Source organism: Leucoraja erinacea, chromosome 44, assembly GCF_028641065.1.
Source record: "Leucoraja erinacea ecotype New England chromosome 44, Leri_hhj_1, whole genome shotgun sequence".
Taxonomy (NCBI): Eukaryota; Metazoa; Chordata; class Chondrichthyes; order Rajiformes; family Rajidae; genus Leucoraja; species Leucoraja erinaceus.
Window position 1 is genome coordinate 40,001 of NC_073420.1, and position 10,000 is coordinate 50,000.

Genomic DNA, 10,000 nt, shown 5'->3' on the forward strand with positions numbered 1-10,000 from the left:
CGATGTTGGGGAAGTCCAGGACAAGGGGTCACAGCTTAAGGATAAGGGGGAAATCCTTTAAACCCGAGATGAGGAGAACTTTTTTCACACAGAGAGTGGTGAATCTCTGGAACTCTCTGCCACAGAGGGTAGTTGAGGCCAGTTCATTGGCTATATTTAAGAGGGAGTTAGATGTGGCCCTTGTGGCCAAGGGGATCAGAGGGTATGGAGAGAAGGCAGGTACGGGATACTGAGTTGGATGATCAGCCATGATCATATTGAATGGCGGTGCAGGCTCGAAGGGCCGAATGGCCTACTCCTGCACCTAATTTTTCTATGTTTCTATGTTTCTATACTCGCATGAAGTTGAAACGAACGTTGGTTTCTGCAGTCGTACAAGCAAGAAAAGAACCGAGACACACACACACACACACCCAACGCAATCCCCACACACACAGCGAATCTCCTCCTCACTGCGATGGAAGGCAAAGTCCTGTCTCTTCCCTGCTCTCCATTCTTATTCTTCTCCCGATGCCAAAGTGAAAGTCCCCGGGCAGGGGCCAGAGGTGGAGGGAGTGCGGGAGGAGACCCGGACACCCGGAGTGAACCCTCGTGGTTCACGGTGGAGGGGGGGGTGGGGGGGGAGGTGGTACAGGCTTGGTGTAAATTGCAAACTGTCCCTAGCGTGTATAGGATAATGTTAATATGCGGGGATCGCTGGTCGGCACAGGGTCAAGTCAAGTCAAGTTTATTTGTCACATACACATACGAGATGTGCAGTGAAATGAAAGTGGCGATGCTCGCGGACTTTTGTGCAAAAGACAAACAACAAAACAACCAAACAAACTATAAACACAATCATAACACACATATTCTTACACATAATAAATAATGGAAGGAAAAACATTCTGTAGAGTTAGTCCCTGGTGAGATAGGCGTTTACAGTCCGAATTGCCTCTGGGAAGAAACTCCTTCTCAACCTCTCCGTTCTCACCGCATGGCAACGGAGGCGTTTGCCTGACCGTAGCAGCTGGAACAGTCCGTTGCAGGGGTGGAAGGGTTCTCCCATGATTTTGTTTGCTCTGGAGTTGCACCTCCTGTTGTATAGTTCCTGCAGGGGGGTGAGTGAAGCTCCCATAGTGCGTTCGGCCGAACGCACTACTCTCTGCAGAGCCTTCTTGTCCTTGGCAGAGCAATTCCCAAAACCAGATGTGGGGGGGGGGGGGGCTGTACCTCTAAACTAAACTGATTCCCTTCTTGCCTCTTCTACCATCCAGCACCAAGCGAGTCGATCACTCCAACACCAGGCTGGCCACTCAGCTGGACAGGAACCCAGGTAACGCGAGCTTGCATCCGCTCTGGCAGGGAACATGTCTGGCCCTGTGAGGTGTTTGGGTGGGCGGGCGTCCCTCTCCCCTCTCCCCCCCCCTCCCCCCCCCCCCCGTATCCAGTGGCCCTGTTCTCGTGGGATCTTAAAGCAGACTCTCCAGTGGCATTGTTGTCAATAAGCAAAACCACACTCTGTATTACATTTGTTAATGATCTGGATCAGGGAAGAAGGTGATATCTCCAGTTGCGGATGACACTAACCTGGGGGGGGGCAGTGTGTTAGTGCTGAGTATCTTGTCTCTAAAGACTGTAGCTGTGACTTTCATTAACACTATAGTGGCAAATGTATGGCAGATGTGCAGTTATCCATGTATAAATGTGAGGTTGTCCATTTTGGTGGCAAAAACGGGAAAGCAGACTATTATCTGAATGGTGGCCGACTAGGAAAAGGGGAGATGCAGCGAGACCTGGGTGTCATGGTACACCAGTCATTGGAAGTAGGCATGCAGGTGCAGCAGGCAGTGAAGAAAGCGAATGGTATGTTAGCTTTCATAGCAAAAGGATTTGAGTATAGGAGCAGGGAGGTTCTACTGCAGTTGTACAGGGTCTTGGTGAGACCACACCTGGAGTATTGCGTACAGTTTTGGTCTCCAAATCTGAGGAAGGATATTATTGCCATAGAGGGAGTGCAGAGAAGGTTCATCAGACTGCTTCCTGGGATGGCAGGACTGTTTTATGAAGAAAGACTGGATAGACTTGGTTTATACTCTCTAGAATTTGGAAGATTGAGAGGGGGATCTTATAGAAACTTACAAAATTCTTAAGGGGTTGGACAGGCTAGATGCAGGAAGATTGCTCCCGATGTTGGGGAAGTCCAGGACAAGGGGCCACAGCTTAAGGATAAAGGGGAAATCTTTTAGGACCGAGATGAGGAAAACATTTTTCACACACAGAGAGTGGTGAATCTCTGGAACTCTCTGCCGCAGAAGGTAGTTGAGGCCACACAGTTCATTGGCTATATTTAAGAGGGAGTTAGATGTGGCCCTTGTGGCTAAGGGGATCAGGGGGTATGGAGAGAAGGCAGGGACGGGATACTGAGTTGGATGATCAGCCATGATCATATTGAATGGCGAATGGTGCTGGCTCGAAGGGCCGAATGACCTCTACTCCTGCACCTATTGTCTATTGTCTATTGACTGGTGAGGAGAGTCCACTTATATGTTGTGTGTTTTAGAAGGAACTGCAGATGCTGGAAAATCGAAAGTGCTGGAGGAACTCAGCGGGTGCAGCAGCATCTATGGAGCGAAGGAAATAGGCAACGTTTCGGGCCGAAACCCTTAAGGTTTTTTTTTTGGGTACATTTTATATGCTGGAAAATCGAAGGTACACAAAAATGCTGGAGAAAGTCAGCGGGTGCAGCAACATCTATGGAGCGAAGGAAATAGGCAACGTTTCGGGACGAAACCCTTCTGGGTTTCGGGCCGAAACGTTACCTATTTCCTTCCGGGTTTCGGCCCGAAACGTTGCCTATTTCCTTCAGGGTTTCGGCCTGAAACGTTGCCTATGATCATATTGAATGGCGAATGGTGCAGGCTCGAAGGGCCGAATGGCCTCTACTCCTGCACCTATTGTCTATGTTTCTATATAAGCTACTGTGAGCGGGTCGTCGCAGACTCAGTGGGGGTGTGGGGCCGGTTTCCGCGCCGTATCTCTCCGCGCTAACCTCCGGGGCGTGGGCTTGCGTTGCAGGAGCAGACGACAACAACCTGAACTCCATTTTCTACGAGCACCTGACCCGCTCGCTGCAGCACAGCCTGTGCGGGGACCTGCTGCTGGGCCGCTGGGGCAACTACGCCACGGGCGACTGCTTCATCCTGGCCTCCGACTATCTCAACGCCCTGGTGCACCTCATCGAGATCGGCAACGGCATCGCCACCTTCCAGCTGCGGGGGCTGGAGTTCCGAGGTAGTCTACCCGCGCGCCCTGCTCCCCCCCCTCCACCCCTCCGCCCCCCCCCCCCCCCCCCCCCCCCGCCCTCGTCCAACACACACCAGGCTAGGCAGCCACAAACATCTGGAGTAACTCCAGCGGGACACAGGCAGCATCTCTGGAGAGAAGGAATGGCTGACGTTTTTCGGGTCGAGGCCCTTTTTCTCCCGTTCCTTCTCTCCGGAGATGCTGCCTGTCCCGCCGAGATACTACAGCACTTTGTGTCTACCTTCAGTTGAAACCAGCATTCGCAGTTCCTTCATGTACTGCAACTTTAAAATCTTGGTAACCAAGAGCTTGCTCAGCCAGAAGAACCCATACTTGCCCTTTCCGCTCTGCTTTATTATGCCCTCCTACTCTCCGCAAATCTGCAAGCCCCAGGAGTTTTTTGGACTGTTTGTAGGCTGTTGGGCACTGAGAAATACTCTCTTTTATGAGCTTGGACTGGAGTCTGGAGACAGGAGTCTGGACTGGAGACTGGAGTCTGGACTGGAGACTGGACTGGACTAGAGACTGGACTGGAGTCTGGACTGGAGTCTGGACTGGAGTCTGGACTGGAGTCTGGACTGGAGTCTGGACTGGAGTCTGGAGAGGAGTCTGGACTGGAGACTGGACTGGAGTCTGGACTGGAGTCTGGACTGGAGTCTGGACTGAACTGGAGACTGGACTGGACTGGAGTCTGGACTGGAGTCTGGACTGGAGACTGGACTGGACTGGAGTCTGGACTGGAGACTGGACTGGACTGGAGTCTGGAGACTGGACTGGAGTCTGGAGACTGGACTGGAGTCTGGACTGGACTGGAGTCTGGACTGAGACTGGAGTCTGGACTGGAGTCTGGGACTGGACACTGGAGTCTGGACTGGACTGGACACTGGGACTGGACTGGAGTCTGGACTGGAGTCTAGACTGGAGACTGGACTGGAGTCTGGGCTGGAGTCTGGAGACGAGACTGGACTGGAGTCTGGACTGGACTGGAGTCTGGAGTGGAGACTGGACTGGAGACTGGACTGGAGTCTGGACTGGACTGGAGACTGGACTGACTGGACGGAGACTGGACTGGAGTCTGGACTGGAGACTGGACTGGGAGTCTGGACTGGAGACTGGACTGACTGGACTGGAGACTGGAGTCTGGAGACTGGACTGGACTGGACTGGACTGGACTCTGGACTGGAGACTGGACTGGAGACTGGACTGGGGTCTGGACTGGAGTCTGGACTGGAGTCTGGACTGGGGTCTGGACTGGGGTCTGGACTGGAGTCTGGAGTCTGGACTGGAGTTTTGACTGGACTGGAGTCTGGACTGGAGTCTGGACTGGAGTCTGGACTGGAGTCTGGACTGGAGTCTGGACTGGAGACTGAGGAGGACTGAGACTGGACTGGAGTCTGGACACTGGAGTCTGGACTGGAGACTGGACTGGAGTCTGGGACTGGAGTCTGGGACTGGAGTCTGGACTGGAGACTGGACTGGAGTCTGGACTGGAGTCTGGACTGGAGTCTGGACTGGAGTCTGGACTGGAGACTGGACTGGAGACTGGACTGGAGACTGGACTGGAGTCTGGACTGGAGACTGGACTGGAGTCTGGACTGGAGTCTGGACTGGAGTCTGGACTGGAGTCTGGACTGGAGACTGGACTGGAGTCTGGGCTGGAGTCCGGGCTGGAGTCCGGACTGGAGTCCGGACTGGAGTCTGGACTGGAGTCTGGACTGGAGACTGGACTGGAGTCTGGACTGGACTGGAGACTGGACTGGAGACTGGAGTCTGGACTGGGACTGGACTGGAGACGACTGGAGTTCTGGACTGGAGTTTGGACTGGACTGGAGACTGGAGACTGGACTGGAGTCTGGACTGGAGACTGGACTGGACTGGAGTCTGGAGACTGGACTGGAGTCTGGACTGGAGTCTGGACTGGACGAGAGACTGGACGAGAGACTGGGGACTGGGCTCAGGTAGTAATCCACTGCCACGTCTCTGCCCGTAGACACCTAGTGCGTAGACTAAAGACTAGACGAGACAGTACTACGATAGTGACGTCTAGGTGCTTGTCTGCCCACAGGCACGTACTGCCAGCAGCGCGAGGTGGAAGCCATCACGGAAGGCGTGGATGAGGATGAGGGTTGCTGCTGTTGCGAGCCGGGCCACGTGCCCCACATGCTGTCCTTCAACGCTGCCTTTGGCCAGCGCTGGCTGGCGTGGGAGGTCGCTGCCACCAAGTACGTGCTGGAGGGCTACAGTATCAGTGACAACAATGCTGCCTCCATGTTGCAGGTCTTCGACCTCCGCAAGATCCTCATCACCTACTATGTGAAGGTAGGTCAGTGCCAGGACCCTGCTGTTCAATAGATAATAGACAATAGGTGCAACCTCTCCCTGTAGCTCACCCTGTGCCACTTTCATTTCACTGCACATCTCGTATGTGTATGTGACAAATAAACTTGACTTGACTTGACTTGACTTGACCCCCTCCAGTCCTGGCAACATCGTTGTAAACCTTATCTGCACCTCTCTACAGCTTGACAACATCTTTTCTATAACACGGTGCCCAGAACTGAACACAATACTCTATAGACAATAGACAATAGGTGCAGGAGTAGAGGCCATTCGGCCCTTCGAGCCTGCACCGCCATTCAATGTGATCATGGCCGATCATCCCCAATCAGTACCTCGTTCCTGCCTTCTCCCCTGACTCTGCCATAGAAACATAGAAATTAGGTGCAGGAGTAGGCCATTCGGCCCTTCGAGCCTACACCGCCATTCATATGATCTCCGTGTGAAAAAGTGTTTCCTCATCTCCGTTCTAAATGCCTTCTCCCCCCAGACTGGTTTCCCCTGCCATAGAAACATAGAAACATAGAAATTAGGTGCAGGAGTAGGCCATTCGGCCCTTCGAGCCTGCACCGCCATTCAATATGATCATGGCTGATCATCCAACTCAGTATCCCGTACCTGCCTTCTCTCCATACCCCCTGATCCCCTTAGCCACAAGGGCCACATCTAACTCCCTCTTAAATATAGCCAATGAACTGGCCCATCTTTAAGAGCCCTATCTAGCTCTCTCTTGAAAGCATCCAGAGAACCTGCCTCTGAGGCAGAGAATTCCACAGACTCACCACTCACTGTGTGGAAAAGTGTTTCCTCGTCTCCTCATCTTCTAAATGGCTTACCCCTTATTCTTAAACTGTGTGTGTGTGTGTGGCCCCTGGTTCTGGACTCCCCCAACATCAGGGACATGTTTCCTGCCTCTAGCGTGTCCAAACCCTTAATAATCTTATATGTTTCAATGAGATACCCCTCTCATCCTTCTAAACTCCACAGAGTGTACAAGCCCACAGCCGCTCCATTCTCCCAGCATATGACAGTCCCGCCATCCCGGGAATTAACTGGAGAACCGGCCTCCACCGCCCCCTGAGGCAGAGAATTCCACAGACTCGCCACTCTCTGTGAGAAAAAAAGTGTTTCCTCGTCTCTTGTTTTGTTAGATCACGTATGAATTTCTGGTTTCCATGGTGTTAAAAAACATCGTGAATTGTCAGATTTACAGAATTTCAAAGGCAGGGAAACCTTCTAACGATACAACTCCTCTCAGTCCTAAATGGCCAACACTTTGTCCCATCGGTGGTTCCTAATTCTAGACTTTCCAAGCCTGGGTAACATTCGATACTTTTTCCCCGCTCGCATTGGGGACTGCTGTACGTGTAGGCGAGGTGGAGGCACGGTGGCACAGCGGTAGAGTGGCTGCCCTGCGGCGTCAGACACCCGGGATCCATCCCGGCCACGGGTGCTGTCTGTACGAAGTTTGTACCTTCTCCCCGTGACCTGCGTGGGTTTTGAGATCATCAGTGATAGGTGCAGAATTTGGCCATTCGGCCCATCAAGTCTACTCCGCCATTCAATCACGGCTGATCTATCTCTCCCTCCCAACCCCAATTCTCCTGCCTTCTCCCCACAAACCCCGACATCCGCACTGATCAAGAATCCATCTAACTCTGCCTTAAAAATATGCACTGGCTTGTTGCCTCCACAGCCGTCTGTGGCAATGGGTTCCACAGATTCACCACCCTCTGGACTAAAGGAATTTCTCCTCATCTCCTTCCTAAAAGAACGTCCGAGATCGTCGAGTGTCTTCACGTGCATGTCTGTGTGCTGTGCGTGTGCACGTGTCTATGTGCGTGTGCGAGGGTCTGTGTGTTTGTGTGTGTGTGCACTTGTCTGTGTGAGTGTCTGTGTGTGTGCACGTGTCTGTGAGTGTGTGCGAGGGTCTGTGTGTGTGTGTGTGTGTGTGTGTGTCTGTGTGCGTGTGCGAGTGTCTGTGTGTGCACATGTCTGTGCACGTGTCTGCGTGTGCACATGTCTGTCCACGTGTCTGTGTGTGCACATGTCTGTGGTGCCTGTGTGCACGTGCGTGCGCGTTTCTGTGTACGTGTCTGTGTGTGTGCGAGTGTGTGCATGTGTATGCGTGTCTGTGCGTGTGCATGTTTGCGCGTGTCTGGGTACGTGTCTGCGTGTGCAAGTGTGTGTGCGTGTCTGTGCATGTGTTTGTGCGTGTGCAAGTGTGCGTGTGCACGTGTCTGCATGTGCAAGTGTGCGTGTCTGTGTACGTGTCTGCGTGTGCAAGTGTGTGTGCGTGCATGTGTGTGCAAGTGTCTGTGTGTGCGTGTGCAAGTGTCTGTGTGCGTGTCTGTGTCTGTGTGTGTGTGCGTGTGGACGTGTCTGTGCCGTACCACGCTGCACCCGGCACCAACTAAACAAGTGGACGTTGGTCCCCCCCAGAGCATCATCTACTACGTGAGCCGCTCGCTGAAGCTGGAGGAGTGGCTGAGCAACGATGCGATCCACGAGGCCCTGCGCCCCAGCTCCAACCCCGGCTACGCCGACAGTGACCCCACCTTCAACCACAACATCGACGAGGACTACGACCACCGCATGCAGGGCATCTCCCTGGCCTCCTTCTGCAACGTGTACCTGGACTGGATCCAGTACTGCACCGCACAGCGCCACAAGGTGGGTGTGTCGGCCCTGACTGCGCGCAGTCGGCACGCTCTCGTTCCCACCTCCGTCACCCGCGTGGGTTTACTCCGGGTGCCCGGGTTTCCTCCCTCGCTCTCTCCACCCCTGCCCCTGCCTGGGAAGGCGTTACTTATGCGGGCATCGCTGGTCGGCCCGGACACGCTGGGCCTGAAGGGCCGGTCTCCGCGCTGTATCTCTAAACGTAAAAAAAACTAAAACTACATCTTCTGTTCCCCCGCTGCAGCCCGTGGAGAGCGACAGGGAGTCCCGGCTGATCACCTTGTGTTTCGGGCTCTGTATTCTGGGCCGCAGAGCCCTGGGCACCGCCTCGCACAGCCTGTCGGCCAGGTAAGGAGTCGGCCCCATGCTCCCTTCCTCCTTGCCCTCCTGCTTTCATCTCTCCCTTTGTATTGTGGTGGGTGGAGTTTGGCGCGTGAAGTGTAGTTATCCTATATGTGGTGTGTGGTGGTGTGTGTGTATTCGTGTGGTTGTGTTGTGTGTGTGGGCGAGTACCGCACTATATGGCTAGATATATATGTGTGTGTGATGTTAGTGTAAAAGGGTATGGTGTGTGGTTAAGTAGTGTAGTATAAAGCATAGTGGTGTGTGCGGTGGGTCGTGAATATATGTGTGGTGTGTTAAAAAATGCAGGTGTGGTTGTGTGGTGTATGTATGTCTGTCGGTGGGGGATATAGCAGATATTATGTGTGGGTGTAGTAATAGTAATAGTGTATGTGTAGTGGTGTCTATCCTTGTTTCTTTCCTTGTGTATATTATCCCTCACTCCTGTGTTGTGGGTAAGTATATTATATTGTGTGGTGGGGGTGTGCATAATATATATGTGTGTGTTAATGTAGTGTGTGGAAATGTGTGTGTAGTGTAGGTGGGTTGGTGTGCCTAATCTCTATGATACCCCGCTCCTTCTGTCTATTTACGTCCCCCTCTGGCAGGCATCTCTACTCTCCCTCTATATAATATAGCTGCGAATGAAACACGTTGCGTCAACTATATAAAGACCTCATGTAGAGGCCAACAGCGTGCGATGTACACCACTGCTCTGTGATGGAATAATCTATTTTCCCTCAGAAACCTCAGTCCTGACCTGTATTTCTCCCTTGATCCTTCATTGTGTGTGTGAGATGTGGTTGTCCTGGACTCGTGAATCCTTAGCCATGCATCGTGGCATCTGTCCTGTACTAGCGACTGTGTGTCACCCCTTACATACCCATTTTGTAAGTGTTCCGCTAGGCATGCCACGTGCTTTGCAGACGTTTGCGTGTGTGTACCGAGGTAATCTGCTGTGGATTATAGATGTACAAGACCGGGGGGAACGCCAAGCTGTTCTTCGCTGGACAGTGTGTCCGTTCCATCCCCATGAATATGTTGTGTGCCTGGTGTGTGTATATATCTATGTGTGGTGTGGGGGTGTGTTATATATATGTGTGGGTGTGGGATAATAATGTGTGTGGTATAATTTTACTATATATGTGTGTGTGTATATGTGGGTGTGTGTATATGTGTAGTGATGTGTGTGGTGATGTAGGTGTGTGTGTGGGTTATATATATACCACTATATATAATATTATATATATCGATTGGAGCGTGTGGGGTGTTGTGTATATAGCGTTGTGTGCGCATTGATCATTTATCGATTATGATTCGTAGTGTGCCACCGAGATTAATGGCTTCGGTTGCGGTG

At 52.5% G+C, this 10,000-nt stretch overlaps 1 protein-coding gene across 1 annotated transcript in view; it reads left to right on the forward strand.

Annotated features, from left to right (window-relative positions):
• Positions 1-8,653, forward strand: part of LOC129714988 (pecanex-like protein 3) — a gene marked incomplete at its 5' end in the record, with an annotated part of 47,200 nt that extends 38,547 nt beyond the window's left edge. Inside the window, 5 exons of the mRNA XM_055664793.1 lie at positions 1,257-1,315; positions 3,058-3,273; positions 5,351-5,604; positions 8,065-8,295; positions 8,546-8,653. Of these exons, the coding sequence (XP_055520768.1) occupies positions 1,257-1,315; positions 3,058-3,273; positions 5,351-5,604; positions 8,065-8,295; positions 8,546-8,653 (868 nt within the window). The remainder of the gene's footprint in view (positions 1-1,256; positions 1,316-3,057; positions 3,274-5,350; positions 5,605-8,064; positions 8,296-8,545) is intronic.
• Positions 8,654-10,000: the final 1,347 nt, after the last annotated feature.